Genomic DNA, 21435 nt, shown 5'->3' with positions numbered 1-21435 from the left:
TTAAGAGAAATCCTGAATTTCATATTTCACATGAAAAAAGCATACAATCCTACCAAGGGTCCACATTTATCAGTATTGGAAAGTTGCAGTATTTTTTATTACACAAAACCCTATACTATTTCTCTTACAGTTTTAAGAGCTGTTTTTCCAGTCACCTTTTTAATGGCACATATGAGTACTAGGAAATTGACGAGTAAACAAAGAAAGCAATAAAAGCAAATAGAAACTTCCATGAGATTTTCAAAATGAAAATGGGTGGCTGAGATGACAGGGCATTGGGGACAGGGGACTGGGAGCAGACGGGATGACCCGCTTGGGTCACCGTGGCATGAAACTAGGCATGCTGGGCTCCAAAGTCACACCCGGAAACGGAGCTACTCCATGAGTCCTATTCATGTGAACCAGGCTGCTACCACACTAGGCTTCTGCTGTGGGGCCATTTTACAGGATAAAGAGCAAGCGTGGGAGCAGGCATAGGGCTTGAAAGCGTGTGGACGCAGCACAGCATCGGTGGACAGTGGAGAGCCAGGAGCCACCCGAGATTCACTCCTACAACAGGGTCTCCCATCTCTAAAGGAGAAATCGAAAAGGACATGGTCTTTTTCATTTTCCATCATAGACCAGTAGAATCGTGGATTCTTCACAACTCATTTAAGCAAAAACGAATATGTCAGTTCAAGTCATATAGCTGTCCCCACTTACCCATGGTTTCGCTTTCTACAGTTTCAGTTAACTGAGATCAGCTGCAGTCAGAAATGTTAAATGGAACATTCCAGAAAAAAGCATTCCCTAAGTTTTAAATTGCATGCCAATCTGATAGCACAATGACATCCTGCACCATCCCCCCAGGGAGGACGTGTGCCACCCCTTTGTCCCGTGTACCCCAGCTGCAAACGTGGCTCGCCCATCAGTCAGCCACATCAACTGCTCCTGACACACAACCACCGACACTGTCATGGCTGCATGACCCTCCCGACATATCACAGGAAGCTCAGGAGCAGCCTAGCCCTATGTTACGATGCCTACACCATTCCCCTCACCTATCCCACACGCAGGGACTGGGGCATCTCACATCTTCATCAGAAGAATATAGGATTATTTTGAAAAAGAGAGCACGTCACGTAACTTTTATTATAATATATTGTTATAGTTTTTCTATTTTATTGGTTATTATTAGCCTAACAATCTTTATCATAGGTATGTATGTATAGAGAAAAACATACCAGAGGGCGGGCGCTGGGGAGGTCAGAGTGGTGTCATCTTGGGCAGAGGTCGGGCCGGGCAGAACAGCGTGGGCGGCCTGACGGGGCAGGCAGGGCGGGCGTCTGGGCCTCGGCAGCCAGGTGGGCTGTCTGGAGGCAGCCTTCAGGGGTGTGGCTGGCTCTGAGGCGCGCTTGGGCCCCTTCCAGCCCAGGGCAGGTGGGCAAGCTGCGGGAGCCCATGGGTCCAGCAGCCATGTGTGGACCTTAAAGCCCTTTGTGGTCTTCGGAAGCGCTTTGACAGCTCTGGGCTTTGTATTGCAAAGTAATCAAAGTGCTCTGTAGTCCCTGAAGCAGTTAGGCATCTGTGAAGTAGCCTGCGCAGACAGAAGCGCTTGGTGATCTCGGAAGCACACTGAGCTTGGAAGCCAAACCAAAGCCTTTAGTAAATATTGGATCATTCTGACTTCTCCGAAGCACACTGGCATCTCTGAAACTGTGAGAACTGTGATGGGCAGTGGGAGGAAGAGGGAAGGGGGTCCATGGTGCTGGACTGGCACAAGGTCAAGTACCACCGGAGCAGCATGTGGGAAGGTGTCCCAGCAAGCGCAGCTGCCTCCGGGAGCCCGGTGATGTGGCCCCCTCAGCTGGCCAGCTCAGAGCTCTGTGTTGGGTTCAGAATGGGCTGGTAGCCCCAAGCGCCTGAAAACCCAGGAGGAGGATGATGTGGCTTGCTTCGCCGAGGTTATCGTGGGGCTCATCCTGCCGCAGAAGTAACTCCTCCTCGACAGAGCAGGAGCACCATCATCTTGGACAAACACTGCCACTTTCAGTTCCAGCTCCCTTTCTAACCTCATGCATTTCAATTCAAGGAAATCACCTCTTGAGATTCTAACAACAAGCAGCCAGAAAAAGCAGATAGTAAAACACAGATAACACAGCTGGGCACAGAGGGAGAGGGGAAAAGTCTCTTGGGTAAGCACCAAACTTCACACTCATACCATGGGCCCCAGTAAAACAGTGGGCCCTAATAAGCACATTCCTTTCCCTTTAGGTGCACCAAGATAGGAAAGCTAAAAGCAGACGTGGGGGGTATGCCTGCAGCTGCAGGAAGATGTATGGGAACAGACACAAAACTCTCCCTCCCAGATAAGCAAGACTAAGAGACACAGAAACATTTCGAGCCTGTGATAAGCTCTCCCACCCTGAACCCTTAAATACTCTTAGCCTGTAAGAGAGAGTACCTCTGACCTAACTCGGCCAGAAGGCCCTCTCAGGTTTACTGTCCAAAATAAACCTATTTTTGACTGTTGAGCTGCTTTTCGTGTTTCTTTCCTCTTTAACGCTTACATTTGGTGCTGAAACCCAGGACAGACGTTGGGGACAGAGGCTGTCTTGCAACCCAGGAAGCAGAGGGCAGCGGCGGCTCGTCCCAAGTTAACTCCTGGATGCTGAGAGTCTCTGGCCACGCACCCCGTCTTTTCTCTCACTTCGCTTTTCCAGCGATTTGTGTGAGTAGGACAACTAATCTGAAGGGGCCTGCGAGGCTCGGGCCAGAGCTACTCCCCAGTGGGCTCTCAAAACCCTCAGGTCTCAGGAATCCAACTCCAACCTCCAGCGATGGGTATTTTGCTCCCTAACCCTTGCTCCCTCTTCCTCCCTCTTCTTTCTCTCTGCCTCTCCCTCTCTCTTCCTCGTGCATGCCAGTTCGGGAGGCCCTTTGCTGATTCCAACTGGAACATCCAACATCAGACACTAATTCAGCTGACTGGTAAGATCTGCCTTCTCCTGGCTTTCTCATGGTACCTGAGAAAGTTCGGTCTGCCATCCCAGTCCTCAGAGGACCAGTGGGACTAAGCTAGAGGACATCTTGGGGGTGCCCTGTTTCTTCTCAGCTTAAAGGTCCTCTTTGGAAAGAAGATTCTGGGTCTCTTTTGTCTGGGGATGCCTAATAAAAACAGACCCCCTGGGCCTCCTCTCACCAGTCCACATGGTGCCAAACCATCCCACATTCCCACGCCGCCCCTCTGGGCTGTCTCCTTCACAACCTCGCCAAACTTGGCTCACAGGGAAACCTAAAGCCAAAGTGTTTAGTTTTTTATTGCAACATGGCCTGGCCCCAATACAAACAACATAGTAACAGCTGATCGCCGGAGATCGGCACCCTTTAACTTTCAGATTCTCGGGGACCTCGACAATTTTATCACCAGGAATGGCAAATGGCAAGAGGTTCCCTATATTCAGGCTTTCTTCTACCCTCTCTACGTCAAGCTTGCACCCCTCATGACCTTTTTTTTTTTTTTTTTTTTGAGACAGAGTCTCACTCTGTCGCCAGGCTGGAGTGCAGTGGCACAATCTCAGCTCGCTGCAACCTCTGCCTCCCAGGTTCAAGCGATTCTCCTGCCTCAGCCTCCCAAGTAGCTGGGACTACAGGCGTGCACCACCACGCCTGGCTAACTTTTTGTATTTTAGTACAGATGGCATTTCACCATGTTGGCCAGGATGGTCTCAATCTCCTGATCGTGATCGGCCTGCCTTGGTCTCCCAAAGTGCTGGGATTATAGGCGTGAGCCACTGCGCCCGGCCAACATCCTTCTCTTAAAACAAAACAAAACAAAATAAAAAACCCTCCCTAGGTCTCTCCTTTTTCCAGAACTCCTTCCTCCAAATGACTTTGATGAGTTGACAGAAGTAGGCTTCCGAATATCGGTAATAACCAACTTCTCCTAGCTAAAGGAGGATGTTCAAATCCATTGCCAAGAAGCTAAAAACCTTGAAAAAAGATGAGACGAACGGCTAGCTAGAATAAACAGCGCAGAGAAGATCTTAAACGACCTGATGGAGCTGAAAACCATGCCACAAGAATGACATGATGCATGCAAAAGCTTCAGTAGCCGATTCGATCAAGTGGAAGAAAGGGTATCAGTGACGGAAGATCAAATGAATGAAATGAAGTGAGAAGAGAAGTTTAGAGAAAAAAAGAGTAAAAAGAAACAAACAAAGCCTCCAAGAAATATGGGACTATGTGGAAAGACTAAATCTATGTTTGATTGTTGTAGCTGAAAGTGACAGAGAGAATGGAACCAAGCTGGAAAACACTCTGCAGGATATTATCCCCCAGGAGAACTTCCCCAACCTAGCAAGGGAGGCCAACATTCAAATTCACGAAATACAGAGAATGCCACAAAGATACTCCTTGAGAAGAGCAACCCCAAGACACGTAATTGTCAGATTCACCAAGGTTGAAATGAACGAAAAAATGTTAAGGGCAGCCAGAGAGAAAGGTCGGGTTACCCACAAAGGGAAGCCCATCAGACTAACAGCTGATCTCTCAGCAGAATCTCTACAAGCCAGAAGAGAGTGGGGGCCAATATTCAACATTCTTAAAGAAAAGAATTTTCAACCCAGAATTTCATATCAAGCCAAACTAAGCTTCGTAATTGAAGGAGAAATAAAATCCTCTACAGACAGCAAACGCTGAGAGATTCTGTCACTACCAGGCCTGCCTTACAAGAGCTCCTGAAGGAAGCACTAAACATGGAAAGGAACAACCGGTACCAGCCACTGCAAAAACATGCCAAATTGTAAAGACCATCAATGCTAGGAAGAAACAGCATCATCTAAAAAGCAAAATAACCAGCTAACATCATAATGGCAGGATCAAATTCACACATAACAATATTAACCTTAAACGTAAATGGGCTAAATGCCCCAATTAAAAAGACACAGACTGGCAAATTGGATAAAGACTCAAGACCCATCAGTGTGATGTATTCAGGAGACACATCTCATGTGTAGAGACACACATAGGCTCAAAATAAAGGGATGGAGGAAGATCTACCAAGCAAATGGAAAAAAAAAAAAAAAAAAGGGTTGCAATCCTAGTCTCTGATAAAACAGACTTTAAACCAACAAAGATCAAAAGAGACAAAGAAGGGCATTACATAATGGTAAAGGGATCAATGCAACAAGAGCTAACTACCCTAAATATATATGCACCCAATACAGGAGCACCCAGATTCATAAAGCAAGTCCTTGGAGACCTACAAAGAGACTTAGACTCCCACACAATAATAATGGGAGACTTTAACACCCCACTGTCAACATTAGACAGATCAACGAGACAGAAAGCTAACAAGGATATCCAGGAATTGAACTCAGCTCTGCACCAAGCGGACCTAACAGACATCTACAGAACTCTCCACCCCTAATCAACGGAATATACATTCTTCTCAGCACCACGTCACACTTATTCCAAAATTGACCACATAGTTGGAAGTAAAGCACTCCTCAGCAAATGCAAAAGAACACAAATCATAACAAACTATCTCTCAGACCACAGTGCAATCAAATTAGACTCAGGATTAAGAAACTCACTCAAAACCTCACAACTACATGCGAACTGAACAACCTGCTCCTGAATGACTACTGGGTAAATAACGAAATGAAAGCAGAAATAAAGATGTTCTTTGAAACCAATGAGAACAAAGACACAACATACCAGAATCTCTGGGACACATTCAAAGCAGTGTGTAGAGGAAAATTTATAGCACTAAATGCCCACAAGAGAAAGCAGGAAAGATCCAAAATTGACACCCTAACATCACAATTAAAAGAACTAGAGAAGCAAGAGCAAGCACATTCAAAAGCTAGCAGAAGGCAAGAAATAACTAAGATCAGAGCAGAACTGAAGGAGATAGACACACAAAAAAACCCTTTAAAAAAAATCAATGAATCCAGCAGCTGGTTTTTTGAAAAGATCAACAAAATAGACCGCTAGCAAGATTAATAAAGAAGAAAAAAGAATCACATAGACGCAATAAAAAATGATAAAGGGGATATCACCACCGAACCCACAGAAATACAAACTACCATCAGAGAATACTATAAACACCTCTATGCAAATAAACTAGAAAATCTAGAAGAAACAGGTAGATTCCTGGACACATACACTCCCTCAAGACGACACCAGGAAGAAGCTGAATCTCTTAATAGACCAATAACAGGCTCTGAAATTGAGGCAATAATTAATAGCTTACCAATGAAAAAAAGTCCAGGACCAGACGGATTCACAGCTGAATTCTACCAGAGGTACAGAGAGGAGCTAATATTACTCTTTCTGAAACTATTCCAATCAATAGAAAAAGAAGGAATCCTCCCTAACTCATTTTATGAGGCCAGCATCATCCTGACACCAAAGACTGGCCAGAGACACAACAAAAAAAGAGAATTTTAGACCAATATCCCTGATGAACATTGATGCGAAAATCCTCAATAAAATACTGGCAAACCGAATCCAGCAGCACATCGAAAAGCTTATCCACCACGATCAAGGTGGCTTCATCCCTGGGATGCAAGGCTGGTTCAACATACGCAAATCTATAAACGTAATCCAGCATATAAACAGAACCAAAGACAAAAACCACATGAGGATCTCAATAGATACAGAAAAGGCCTTTGACAAAATTCAACAGTCCTTCATGCTAAAAACTCTCAATAAACTAGGTATTGATGGGACGTATCTCAAAATAATAAGAGCTATTTAAGACAAACCCACAGCCAATATCATACTGAATGGGCAAAAACTGGAAGCATTCCCTTTGAAAACTGGCACAAGACAGGGATGCCCTCTCTCACCACTCCTATTCAACATAGTATTGGAAGTTCTGGCCAGGGCAGTCAGGCAGGAGAAAGAAATAAAGGGTATTCAATTAGGAAAAAAGAAAGTCAAATTGTCCCTGTTTGCAGATGACATGATTGTATATTTAGAAAACCCCATCGTCTCAGCCCAAAATCTCCTTAAGCTGATAAGCAACTTCAGCAAAGTCTCAGGATACAAAATCAATGTGCAAAAATCACAAGCATTCCTATACACCAATAACAGACAAACAGAGAGCCAAATCATGAGTGAACTCCCATTCATAATTGCTTCAAAGAGAATAAAATATCTAGGAATCCAACTTACAAGGGATGTGAAGTACCTCTTGAAGGAGAACTACAAACCACTGCTTAACAAAATAAAAGAGGACACAAACCACAAAATGGAAGAACATTCCATGCTCATGGATAGGAAGAATCAGTATCATGAAAATGGCCATACTGCCCAAGGTAATTTATAGATTCAATGCCATCCACATCAAGCTACCAAGGACTTTCTTCACAGAATTGGAAAAAACTACTTTAAAGTTTATATGGAACCAAAAAAGAGCCCACATTGCCAAGACAATCCTAAGCAAAAAGAACAAAGCTGGAGGCATCACGCTACCTGACTTTAAACTATACTACAAGGCTACAGTAACCAAAACAGCATGGTACTGGTAACAGAACAGAAATGTAGAACAAGGGAACAAAACACAGCCCTCAGAAACAATATCACACATATACAACCATCTAATTTTTGACAAACCTGACAAAAACAAGAAATGGGGAAAGGATTCCCTATTTAATAAATGGTGCTGGGAAAACTGCCTAGCCATATGTAGAAAGCTGAAATTGGATCTCTTCCTTACACCCTACACAAAAATTAATTCAAGATGGATTAAAGACTTAAATGTTAGACCTAAAACCATAAAAACCCTAGAAGAAAACCTAGGCAATGCCATTCAGGAAACAGGCATGGGCAAAGACTTCATGACTAAAACACCAAAAGCAATGGCAACAAAAGCCAAAATAGACATATGGGATCTAATTAAACTAAAGAGCTTCTGCACAGCAAAAGAAACTGCCATCAGAGTGAACAGGCAACCTACAGAATGGGAGAAAATTTTTGCAATCTACTCATCTGACAAAGGGCTAATATCCAGAATCTACAAAGAACTTAAACAAATTTACAAGAAAAAAATCAAACAATCCCATCAAAAAGTGGGTCAAGGATATGAACACTTCTCAAAAGAAGACATTTATGCAGCCGACACATGAAAAAATGCTCATCATCACTGGCCATCAGAGAAATGCAAATCAAAACCACAATGAGATATCATCTCACACCAGTTAGAATGGTGATCATTAAAACGTCAGGAAACAGGTCCTGGAGAGGATGTAGAGAAAGAACACTTTTACACTGTTCGTGGGAGTGTAAACTAGTTCAACCACTGTGGAAGACAGTGTGGCGATTCCTCAAGGATCTAGAAGTAGAAATACCATTTGACCCAGCCATCCCATTACTGGGTATATACCCAAAGGATAACAGATCATGCTACTATAAAGATACATGCACACGTATGTTTATTACAGCACTATTCCCAATAGCAAAGACTTGGAACCATCCCAAATGTTCATCGATGATAGGCTGGATTAAGAAAATGTGACACATATACACCATGAAATACTATGCAGCCATAAAAAAGGATGAGTTCATGTCCTTTGTAGGGACGTGGATGAAGCTGGAAACCATCATTCTCAGCAAACTATCGCCAAGGACAGAAAACCAAACACCACATGTTCTCACTCATAGGTGGGAATTGAACAATGAGAACACTTGGACACAGGGTGGGGAACATCACACAACAGGGCCTGTCATGGGGTGGAGGGAGGTTGGAGGGGCAGCATTAGGAGATATATACCTAATGTAAATGATGAGTTAATGGGTGCAACACACCAACATGGCGCATGTATACGTATGTAACAAACCTGCACGTTGTGCACATGTACCCTAGAACTTACAGTGTAATTTAAAAAAAAACTTAAAAATAGGATTGTCTATAAGGTTTTATTAAAAATTACGGTTCATATTAATAGCAAACGAATGCAAGGATAAAATTTAACTTTCTCTCTTAAACAGGATTTTTACGTAATAAAAAGGATGAGGAATGGTTTTTGCTTTCCAATGTTTAACTTATCATTTTGGCAAAGCAAAAACTTAATGGTAATCTAAAGTTCTATTTCATACTATCAAGTGTTTCAAATTTTCAACATATTTAACAGGCTTCCCCAAATCAAACTTTAGTCTCAAGGTTGTCTTTCCTAACCCCCAGCCTTTGGGTGCTGCAGAGGGCCCCCGGAGCATCCAGAAAAGAGGTAAACAAGATTATTTGACATGTTTAGGTACATGAAATTGCCAAGATAATGTCCAATAGGTTTTATTTGACGGAATAATATTAACATAAGTTCCAAAACTGTATGGCATGTCTAAGGTTCTAGTATCTAAACATGTGCTATTAATCACAAGTAAGGTTATGTTGCGTTACTGTAAACCACAAAAATAACCAAATTTATTTGTCAATTGTGTTTCTGACTGTATCCAAACTGGACACTGCCAATCCTTATTTTCCAGAGTCAAGGAAACTTGTCGTAAACTAAATATACTCCTGTAAATAGGATTTAAAGATGTTTGTTTCTTTCTGCCTAGTTCCTCTAGAATTTGAAAACTAGTTGTAAGTATTCTTAAGCTACAACAATACAGTTGTTTGCATCAGTGCGATGAGAATATATTTTCTTGTGTAACAGAACACAATTGGAGAAACTGGTTATTTTGCCAAGGCTTTGACTGGAATGGTGTGCTCTCCTTTAAGGAATCGAACTTGACTTAGGAAGCCAAGAAAGCCCTTGGAAACTGGCCTCATATTCTGGGTACACAGTCCCTGTACAGAGTTTCTGACCTGTGCTAAGCAAAGCATGTCACTTTCTGACAGGCCAGGAACCCCAAGTTATCTTGAGACCTCAAGAGGAAAGGAATTCACCCAACTCATAGGTATTTAATGGTACAAATCCATGGCCAGGTTTGGCTTTGGAAAGTCTTATCTCAGATTCCTTCTATGGAAAAAATTTCCATCAAAGCCAATTTAAAAGGCGTATGTAGCAAATAATTAGTCTTGCTGAACTGTATACAAATAAATAAGCCAAGTATAATAAAGCGAACCAGTCCTATCATGATTTGTCTTTTAATAAAAATGGGAAACTGGAGAGAGAAAATTAGGTTTCAAAAACTATAGCACACACCTGTTAAATTCTAGTCTTGACTGATGTTTTTCAATTTTTATGGTTTTCTACAGTTTAAATTACATCTGTTACAAGAATCAACCCCTGCATACATCACACTCAAGTCAAAGCCTGAAAAGCTGAGGAAGCAACCCCAACAGCCCAGAGGAACTTCCCAAATATCAATGTAAAGAAATAAGAAATCTTAAGCTGAAAATCATAAAAAATAAGTAACTGAGTGACAATTACTCATCTGACTTAGTCTCACTTCTACCTCACCAAATACTTTTTGTCATTTCTACCTCTCCTTTTAAGTCAAATATTAAAGCTTTTTTATGGAAATTATTTACCATGCCACCCTTGCGGGAACTGCTCTACTGGACTATTTGCAGTAGGACTATACACTGTAGCACCCTGAGGGTGGGATATCAGACAATCTCAATTGCCATAGCATTTTGCTTAATTACTAACCTTATAGCAGGAATAACAGTTACTAACAAAAAAATAACACATGGGTCTTTCCAAACGTGTGCCTCTGCCTCTCACTGGGAAAGAAATGCTGCTTCTATCTCAACCAATCAGGCCTCATAAGAGACGCTGCTAAAAATCTCAAAGAAAGGGCTAAAAGGCTAAGCGAACACCAAAACAACCAAATGAATTATTGGTTTGGGAACCAAAATCGTACCATGGGTCACCCCATTCCTGAGCCCTCTCCTAATAATAGGCCTAGGACTAATGTTTTTACCCTGCCTGATGAACCTTTTTCAAAGATTCTTAACTGACAAGAGCACGGCTATTTCACAGACAACTATCCACAACATCTACAGACGGCATTGCTCCCACAGTCAATCCGAGACCAAAGGACTCAACACCTCTCCCGCCCAGCAGGAAGCAACCAGAAAGAACACGTCGCCCCTAGTCCTTTTATAACTATAGGGTCTGGAATGACAGAGCAGGAGCACCATCATCTTGGGCAAACACCACCACTTTCAGTTCCAGCTCCCTTTCTAACTTCTTGCATTTCAAGGAAATCACTTCTAACAAAAAGCAGCCAGAAAGAGCAGACAGTAAAACACAGATAAGACAGCTGGGCACAGACGGAGGGGGGGAAAGTCTCTTGGGTAACCACCAAACTTCACACTCACGTTTTGGGAGTGTAAATGGGCCCCAGTAAAAAAGTGGGCCCTTATAAGCACATTCCTTTCCCTTTAAATGCGCTAAGATAGACAAGCTAAAAGCAGACTAGGAGGTGGGCGGAGGGGGGGGGGTATCCCTGCAGCTGCAGGAAGATGTATGGGAACAGACACAAAAACTCCCCCTCCCAGATAAGCAAGAAGAAGAGACACAGAAACATTCCAAGCCTGTGATAGCCTCTCCTGCCCTGAACCCTTAAATACTCTTAGCCTGTAAGAGAGAGTGCCTCTGACCTAACTCGGCCAGAAGGCCCTCTCAGGTTTATTGTCCAAAACAAACCTGTCTTTGTTGAGCTGCTTTTCCTGTTTCTTTCCTTTCTTTAACTCTTACACTCCTCCCTGGCATTCCTCAGGCACAGGTGTGGGCGGGGCCACCACCAAAGGCTGCCTGATTCAGAGCACTCGGGGGTTCCTTTCGTCAGGCGGAACCCCTCCACACCCTACCAATCCCTCTCTAGAAGAAGTAGCTTCTCTAGAAAAGGAAGCCTACAGCTTTACAGCTGATTCCAAAGATAGTTCTCGTAACTCCATGAACTCTTTTTTTTTTTTTTTTTTTTTTTTTTTTGAGACAGAGTCTCGCTCTTTCACCCAGGCTGGAGTGCAGTGGTGCGATCTCAGCTCACTGCAGGCTCTGCCCCCCGGGGTTCACGTCATTCTCCTGCCTCAGCCTCCCGTGTAGCTGGGACTACAGGCGCCCGCCACCTCGCCTGGCTAATTTTTTGTATTTTTAGTAGAGACGGGGTTTCACCGTGTTAGCCAGGATGGTCTCGATCTCCTGACCTCATGATCCGCCTGCCTCGGCCTCCCAAAGTGCTGGGATTACAGGCTTGAGCCACCACATCCATGAACTCTTAATTTGCAGCTGAAGCTGAGAGTCAGAACGATACAACTGAGGAACCCAACAAGGTCCAGAAAAGGAAGACAGATAGACTTCGACATCAGGGCTCCACAATGATCTACCTGGAGGCTAACCAGGGCATCCAGGGGAAATCAATGCCGAAAAGGAAGGGAGAGGCTGTCACTAGTTCAAAACCAAGCATAGCAGAGTGTCCCAGTTGTGGAGGACCAGCCAGGGGTGAAGGACCAGCCAAGACTGAGAAGGAATAGCCAGGAGTGTCACAGTCACCCCTGCTGAGGATAAAGAGTCAATCCCAGAGGTCAGTGGAGAAGGACAAGACAGTGCCAGAGAGGAGCACCTTCTATGACAGGAGAGTAGTCACAGACCCTCAGGAGAAACCCATTGAGGAACCCCTTGGGGACCAAAGGACAGTCACTGACAAACGCTCTCCACCCCTAGAGTTTCTGGACGACTCTCTCATTTAGAAATCCAAAAGCATAAAGATAGGGAGGTGGTGATGGAGGACCCCTCTTCAGGAAGCAACTGGTCTGATGTGGAGATCTCCACGGTCAGATTCTCTCAGGAGGAACCCGTCTCGCTGAAACCCTCAGCCATTCCAGAGCCTTCTTCCTTCACCACTATGTCATGTGCCTGCCTCATCTGTACAGTAGTCCTCAGCGTGAGTATGTCAGCTAGTGCACCAGCAGCCCCAAGCCTTCCGGCTACTTGTCTGTGAGCAGCAGCAGCAATGACGCAGCGCAGGCTGGGAGGAGCAGCCAGAGTGCCTGAGTGATTCTTCCCCTAACTCTGCAGTGAGCGCCCATAACATCTCCACAGATGTGGAGGCCTCAGAGGAAGGCAGCTCCCAGAATTCTCACTCATTTCACTTCTCCAGAAGCTTGGGAGGAAAAGAGGTGAAGCAAAGAAGAACACTCCTAGAGGAGATGCCTCTGTGTCCTTGTGGAGGACACGCATCCAGTTCCCTGCCAAAGAGCCACCAGGAGCCAAGCCTAGAGCAGGGCTTCACTGATACCCACTGTCACTTGGATATGCTGTATTCCAAGTTATCTTTCAACGGGACCTTGACTAAGTTCAGAAGAATTTACAGCAGCTCCTTCTCTAAGGAATTTCAGGGTTGCGTCTCTGACCTCTGCCATCCTCACCCTGACAAACTGCCTATGGGGGGAGCTGTTGAAAGACGATCTGGTCTGGGGGGCCTTTGGCTGTCACCTTCATTTTCCATGTTACTACAATAAGAGTCAGGAAAGAAATCTTTTACAAGCCTTAAGGCACTCCACGGCTGGGGCATTTGGAGAAATAGGCTTCGATTACTCCTAAAAGTGCACCATGCCTGTCCCAGAACATCACAAGGTATTTAAGAGACAGCTTGGGCTGGCTGCGTCTCTAGAGAAGCTTTGGCGATCCACTGCCGGCAAGCCGACGAGGATCTGCTGGACACCATGAGAAAATGTGTGTTCTCTGACTACAAGATACATAAGCATTCCTTCACTGCAGCCACCTGGCCATCAAACCCCTGCTGAAGTACTCTCCCAACGTTGGTGGGCCCCACGGCGGTCCTGACGTACTCCTCCGCCTGGGAAGCCCAGGAGGTGCTGAGGCAGATCCCACCGGAGAGAATCGTCATGGAAACAGATGCTCCCTACTTCCTCCCTCGCCGGGTTCCCAAAAGCCTTTGCCAGTATGCCCACCTGGGCCTGGCCTTGCATACAGTCCTAGAGACTGCCAGAGTCAAAGATCTAGTCTCCCACACCTTGGCCACTTTGCGTAAGAACACCAGTTGCCTCCACAGTCTTTAAGCAGAGAGGGTACAGTCATTGGGAGTCTCCCAGAAAAGGGCAACTAGCAACCTGACGTAATACAGGCTGGCCTGAAGTCTGTGTCCCAGGGGGAGGATGTGTTTGGAAGGCCCACTGGAACACAGAAAACCAGGACTGGATATTTTTCCTCAAAGCGGGTCATGAGGCTTCAGTTTCTGGGTGGTGGGTGTGGAATCAGGGGTAAGGGGACTGCCCGTAATAGCACTGGGGTTTTGCCTCCCAGCCAAAATGCTCCAAGGTAGGAGCAAAGAAGGAGTGTGACCTGAGGGTACAATCAGTTTGCCAATCCAAATCCTGTTCTCTGCAGCCTGTGTTTTTGAGCAGCCTGTGACTAAAGTCACCCTCCTATTCGTCTAAAAAAAAAAAAAAAAGAAAAAAAGAAAAAAAAGAAAAACATAGTATGGGTATACGTAGGGTATAAACAGCTATATATAAGGATCAGTACTATCCAAGACTGCAGGCAGTTAATGGGGGTCTGGGAACAAATCCCCCAAAAATAAGGGGGGTCTACTGTGTCACCAAGTTAGATAAACTGAAAGCTGATTCTTTTCTGGATGAGTTCACAAAATACAGTTTGATTCTAAGCCTTTCCACCTTTTTTTTTTTTTGAGACAAGGTCTCACACTGTTGCCCAGGCTGGAGTGCAGTGGTGCGATCTCGGCTCATTGCAACCTCTGCCTTGCAGGCTCAAGCGATCCTCCCACCTCAGCCTCCCGGGGAGCTGGGACTACAGGCACGCGCCACCACAGCCAGCTATATTTTTGTATTTTTGGTAGAGATGGGGTTTCACCATGTTGCCCAGGCTGGTCTTGAACTCCTGAGCTCAAGTGATTTGCCTGCCTCAGCCTCTCAAAGTGCTGGGATTACAAGCATGAGCCACTATGCCCGGCCTGGCCTTTCCACTTTTGTCAAATGCTTTTCACGACTGACGTTTCACACGTAATAGAATTACTCACGTTTGCCATATTCCTAGCGTAACAGAAGCCAACCACAATAGTCCAACAATGAAGAATTTAGGCAAATAGAAAGTTAAACACTTTCTTTCTCCCTAAAAAGAAAAAAATAAAAAGTAAGAAATAAAGAAAACCAAATTGGTAAGTGTACATAACGTGATTTTTCCATTGAGTATGGGCCTGCAGACAGGCTTCCATGGATAAATTCACCTTTCTGGGCTGTCCTCAGAGTTCGGAAGGGAGGACACAGTCTGGAACCTCCCCCGGCAGTGCGGAGGGCTCCGGCTCACCTGGACGCGAATCCCGTGGTACACGCACAGCCAGAAGAGCAGCAGGGCGCACAGGAACATGGACTGAAAGAGGTCATCCAGCATCCCCGGGAGCCAGCTGTTGACCAGGAAGGAGAGGGGGAAGAATGGATCTGGAATACAAAGGGCAGAAATGCATGTGGAAAACAAGGCCTGCCAGCACCTGGCAGAGAGCACCCCATACCTCTGCGAGGTCAGCACCTAGCAGAGAGCACCCCATACCTCTGCGAGGTCAGCACCTAGCAGAGAGCACCCCATACCTCTGCGGGGTCAGCACCTAGCAGAGAGCACCCCATACCTCTGCGGGGTCAGCACCTAGCAGAGAGCACCCCATCCCACTGCGGGGCTGGAGCTCACTACCAGCTTTTCTCCCTGGTCAGAGCCAAAGGAAAGGTAGTGAACCAATGGCTATTTTGTTTTCCAAAACACCTAAAAGCCACTGAACAGATTGCTGCACTGATCACGACAGAGTGCTGTATGCCACTGCCATCAGCTCCTCCCGGAGCCTGGGAGTTCCGACTGCGGCAGCTCGGGAAGCAAACACGTTTGGAGCAGGAAAAGAGGAACAGCCAGCCACGTCTGGCCACCTTCAGCCAAGTTCCAGGACTGCTGTGTCTGTAGCACGTCCCAGTTTTAACTACCGAACAGCCGCCTATTTGTTAGAGAGCCAGGCATCTGCCCCAGCTCGGTGGAACATGGCTCCTGGGGTGCCAGGGAGTACATGGCTACATGTTCCTCTGGGGGGCTCCCTACAGGCTCTTCTGGGCCTAGGCCATCTCCAAGATGGCTTCCAGCTTTATTTTCGTTTTAAGAGACAGGGTCTTGCTCTGTTATCCAGGCTGGAGTGAAGTGGTGTCATCATGACTCACTGCAGCCTCAGACTCCTGGGCTCAAGCAATCCTCCCACCTCAGCCTCCCACGTAGTTGGGACCGCAGGCATGCACGCACCACCATGCCCAGCTAATTTTGTTTTTTGTAGAGTCTTGCTATGTTACCCAGGCTGGTGTTAAACTCCTGGCTTCAAGCAATCCTGCTCCAGCCTCTCAAAGTGCTGGGATGACAGGCACAACCCTGCACCCGGCCTCCAGCTTTACATTTTAAAGGGGAAAGTTCCTAAGTAAAAATGGAACTACCCACCATTGTAAAGTAGCAGCAGAGGCAGGAGAACAGACATCCACTTCTGCTCGATGCCCCAGTCTCTCATGGAAAATTTCCGGAGGGAATGCGCAAACAGGCACTGCAAACCAAATCAGGCCTCCGGTTACTGCCTTTGCTCACACCTTGCCTGCAGCCTTTGCTCACACCTTGCCTACATACCAGGTTGTCTTCTCCAATCAATGGTCTAGGTGCCCCCCTAAGAGCCGCTGCCTTAAGCCCTGGCTGAATTGCCTACTGTGTCCTGGAGGCCATCAGTGACAACCAAGACAAGGTTGTTACTTTCTGTAGAGAAGCCACAGCTAAGACAGGTTCCGAGCTGTCCTCATAGGAGCAGGAGAGGAGGAGGAACGTAATCCCTGCAAAAGGAAAGAGCACCCGCCCTCTCACCTCCACCGGCGAGGAAAACAAGGCCCACTTCCACTGGGCCTGCTCCAGAGAGCCAGCACTCAGACGGACCCACCCAGGACACAGGCCACATCTGTTCGTGTGACAGGAGCCTCATGTTCCTGGCAGTGCAACTGCTACAGATGGCAGCAGCTTCCAAGATGGTGCCAGGGCTCGCCCATGAAAAGCCAAGAGAATGTAGCAGTCTTGTAACAAAGGTCAGAGGATGCGTTTTCTTTTCAAACACCTCCCTGAAGAAGGTGTGTTAGGCCTGTGGAAGAAGTTTCTTTAAACTGCTTCAAAACATTATACAACGTAATTTTTAGGCCAGGGTTTTGTTGTTGATTGTTTTCGTATAATCTGATATAAGCCAATAGTTTTCTAGGCAATGTGGGTTTCCTCGCCTAGGGACCATCTTCCCTCTTTTTAAGAACATACTTAGGGCCCTGAGTAATAAACAGCTCTTTGGGCTCCAGAGTGTGGCAGGAGAATCTCAGGGCATCAGAGAGCCTTTGACAAGAAGCAAGTGTTTCTTGCTGCCCAGACACAAATACCAGCTTTCCGCTTTCATTTATGAAGCTCACTGGGGGAGCCCTGGGATCCCAGAGGCCCTGGGCTGGGCCTAAGCACCACAACCTGCAGCTCCCTGTGGCTCTAGCACTCACGCCCTTCGCTCCAGCAGAGCATCCCCTCACATGTGCACATGCCTGTGTCCTTCCATGCACAGTTACTCTGAAAAATACCAAGTGTTTCTGGGTGGACACATTTCCTAAATGTCACCTCCCCACCATCCTGCACAAGGACAAGCAGCTGATGAAGGCAGAACGCCATGCTTCAGGCAGCAACAGATCACTAAATGAAGCACACTTTCCCTTCCTCCAATTTACCAATTCTTATCTTCGCAGACTGGGGCTCTGGGGGGCTCCCTTGGGCTTCTCAGGGTAAGCATTTCCCCCAAAGTCATGTGGGCTTGTGGACGCAAACCTCAGATCCCAAACAAGCCCAACACCTGCATTTCCAAAACACTTCTCTTTGGCCTTATTCCTCCTGAAAATGCCCAAAAACACAAAGGACTGGTACAACTATAAAAATATAAAATATAAAAACCCAAGAGCATGCTGCATCTGCACTCAGAGAAGCTCATTCAAGTAAGGCAGGCTTCCTTCCACACAGGTGAAATGGCACTTTTCACCGCACATGATGAACATTTACTTAAAAGTCGGGGATGTGCACTCTACAGAAATCCTGAATACATGATACCACATCATTCTTTCTTGCACGGCAGCATCTCGGCAGACACACAGAGTTGTAATATCAGCACAGCCCACTGGATGGAGCATCTGAGTTCAGATCAATCTCCATGTGGCTTGCACCGAAGATCATAACTGCATAAACCAGCTTCTTCGTGGCTGGGATCTGCCGCGGTCCATCAGGCGAATGGTACTCACAGTGACGATGAAGGTGAGCACCACAAAGAAAAACCGGAACCAGATTTCCAACCGGGAGAAGGCAGGGTTATAAGTCTTCCACTAAAATAGAAAGTGGAGAAAATGATTTGAAAAAAAAAAAAATATGCATCTAAGAGAAAATACACCAGATTACTAACAGTTATCTCTAGATATGAGACACTATATATATATATACACACACACACACATACACACATACTTTTTTTTTTTTGAGATGGAGTCTCACTCTGTTGCCCAGGCCGGAGTGAAGTGGCACAATCTTCGCTCACTGCAACCTCCGCCTCCCAGGTTCAAGCACTTCTCCTGCCTCAGCCTCCTGAGTAGCTGGGATTACAGGTGCCTGCCACCATGCAGGTTAAAATTTTGGAACATCCTACATGTTCCAGAATTTTAACATTTAGTACAGTTTACTTTTTTATCAAAGGACACAGACATAAAAAATCTTAATTACCAAGAGCGAAAAAGAATTTCAAATGGTGTTTTATGGATGATAAATCTGACAAATTATTTTATAATCACGAGCATTTGGATCTTAAATCTCACATCAAAAATCAACCTTGTCAATCTCTTTATTAGAAATAGTCATATTCCATCAAAAGAAAGTTTTAAAAGATGTAAAAGTGCGACTAGAATGTTGTGACAAAGTTTAAGTAAAACCTTTAAGTATGAATGTGAAAGCAGAAGAGTGAGCTGCAGTTGAAGGAGTCCGTTCTCATGCTGACCGGACAGTCCCACGTGTGCCAAGTGTGCACTGATGGAGCCGAGGACAGGGGCACTGCTGCTGACAGCAAGGCAGAGGCCAGCCACCACCAACCTAAGCACGAGCCAGGTCCATAACCAGACCCCAGAACACTGTGCTCACAGGGCCAGTGAGCCCCATCATTCTGATGCATTGAATTAAAGTCATCTGGGCAATTTTAAAAATCCACTTCAGTACAAATAGTTACAGATTTACCTAAAACATCACACACACACACACACACACACACACACACACACACGCATGCATGCACAAGGATGATTTAAGACACTGGACCTGAGAAAGCAATGAAAGGTAGTAATCTCTGACTGATGGGAAACAACAAGGGGTGCCCCTGGTGGCCCCACATCATGGAGGGGAACCCGGGCAGAGCCACGGCTGGGAGTCCAGGGAGACAAGGCTGGCCCGAATCCACAGGACAGAGTGCTGAAAAGGAAAGCTGTACAGAGAGAGAATCCCCCAAAAAGCCAGTGCCTGGCACCCACAGAGCCAGTCACAGTGCCTGTTCCCACAAGACAGAGAAGAAACTCACCATCAAACGGCATTGGGTAGCATATGCTGAATGCTTTTGCCTCAGCATTAGGAAAAATTAGCCTCAGACTTCATACTGCTTTGGCCCCACCTAGCAATGTTGAAAAGCAAGGCCAGAAAAGATCAAACCATTTCCAAGGAAATTAACAATGTACCAGAACAAAGCTCAGGGATATTTATAAGATATAAAACCTAGCAATCAATAATGTCTGGCACTGAACCAAAAGTACCAGACACCAAAAAGCAGGAAAATACGAACCATATGAGGAAAAAACCAACCAATCAAAACTGGCCCAGAAATCACAGATGACAAAATTAGCAGATAAGGAAATCAAGCAGCTAGATGAAAGATTTTTTAAAGACTTGGAAGATGATCAACAGATTAGACACAACAGAGACTGGTAAATGTGAAGGCACAGCAATAGAAGCTATCTAAAATAAAACTTAAAAAAAAAAAAACTGAAAAAAATCAACAGAGCATCAGGACACTTTGGACAACTTCAACTGGCCTAATATAGGGGTCCCCAGCCTCCAGGCCACAGACCCAATACTGGCCACGTGGCCTGTCAGCAACTGGGCCATACAGCAGCAGGTGAGCAGTGGGCCAGCGAGCATTACCGCCTGAGCTCTTCAGATCGGCCAGGGGATTATATTCTCATAGAACACGAACCTGCTGTGAACTGTGCAGGCGAGGGATCTAGGCTGCATGCTCCTTATGAGAATCTAATGATAAATGAAATGCACTTGAGCTGTCCCAAAATCATCCCCAACCAACCCTGGTCCATGGAAAAGTTGTCTTCCACAAAACCAGTCCCTGGTGCCAAAAAGGTTGGGGACCACTGGCCTAATCTGGGGTCCCTGAATTTGGGAGGTCAGGGGACCAGAAGGACAAAAAAAGTATTTGAAGCCAAAATGTTTCCGATTTGATGAAAACTATCAACTCACAAATCCAAGAAGCTCAATGGACCCCAAGCACAAGAAACGAGGAAAAGTACAAGAAGCACCATAAGAGAAAAATCTTAAAAAGGGGTAGGGAGAGGGAAGAACATTATTACAGAAGACGAAGGACAAAGATAAGGTGGACATCAGATTTCTTGTCAGAAAAATGCAAGCCAGAAGACAGCGACCAACATTTTCAAAGTATGTAAATTAGGCCAGGTGCAGTGGCTTACGCCTGTAATCCCAACACTTTGGGAGGCTGAGGTAGGAGGCTAGTTTGCAGCCAGTAGTTTGAGACGAGCCTGGTCAACAGAGCAAGATCCTGTCTCTACAAAAATAAAAAATAAAAAAATTAGCCAGCATGGTGGCCTGTGCCTGTAGTCGCAGCTACTCAGGAGGCGGAGGCAGGAGGATCTCTTGAGCCCAGGGTCAGTGAGCCATGATCATATCACTGCACTCCAGCCTAGACGACAGAGCAAGGTCCCATCTCAAAAAAAAAAAAGTACATAAATTAAAACCGCAATATAAAACCATTAAATACCATTATACACCTACTAGAACAGCCAAAATTCAAAAGACAGACCATACTGAGCGTTGACGGGATATGAAGTAACTGAAACCCTCACACGCTACTGGTGTAACATAAAATAATAACACAACCACTCTGCAAAACAGTTTGTGAGTTTCTTAACCACATGGCCCAACCATTCCATTTCTAGCATTTATCCAAGAGAAATGAAAGCATATGTCCACACAAAGGTTTATACACAGATGTTCATTGCTGTTTTCTTTGTAACAGCCCCAAACTGGAACCAATTCAAATGTCCATCAACAGGTGAATGAATAAACAATTTTTGTTACATTTATACTAGAATATCACGATGCACACACTCATCATCGATCAAGCTCAAAATAACTATGCTACGTGAAACAATTCAAACATATTGGA

General features: G+C 45.4%; 1 protein-coding gene and 1 pseudogene across 7 annotated transcripts in view; one reads left to right on the top strand and one right to left on the bottom strand.

The window, feature by feature from the left end:
* Window positions 1-21435, bottom strand: part of TMEM181 (transmembrane protein 181) — a 98235-nt gene that overhangs the window by 12443 nt on the left and 64357 nt on the right. For all 7 annotated transcript variants that reach the window (XM_032161483.2, XM_032161449.2, XM_032161475.2 and 4 more), the window contains 4 exons: window positions 18236-18316; window positions 16383-16482; window positions 15228-15358; window positions 14941-15032 (listed from right to left, as the gene is read on the bottom strand). In XM_032161483.2, the coding sequence (XP_032017374.1) occupies window positions 14941-15032; window positions 15228-15358; window positions 16383-16482; window positions 18236-18316 (404 nt within the window). The remainder of the gene's footprint in view (window positions 1-14940; window positions 15033-15227; window positions 15359-16382; window positions 16483-18235; window positions 18317-21435) is intronic.
* LOC116474440 (putative deoxyribonuclease TATDN2) lies at window positions 305-13963 on the top strand (annotated as a pseudogene).

This window comes from Hylobates moloch, unplaced genomic scaffold (assembly GCF_009828535.3).
Source record: "Hylobates moloch isolate HMO894 unplaced genomic scaffold, HMol_V3 SCAFFOLD_2, whole genome shotgun sequence".
NCBI lineage: Eukaryota > Metazoa > Chordata > Mammalia > Primates > Hylobatidae > Hylobates > Hylobates moloch.
Note: the sequence above shows the minus strand (reverse complement) of the source record. Positions and strands in the feature narration are given on the sequence as shown.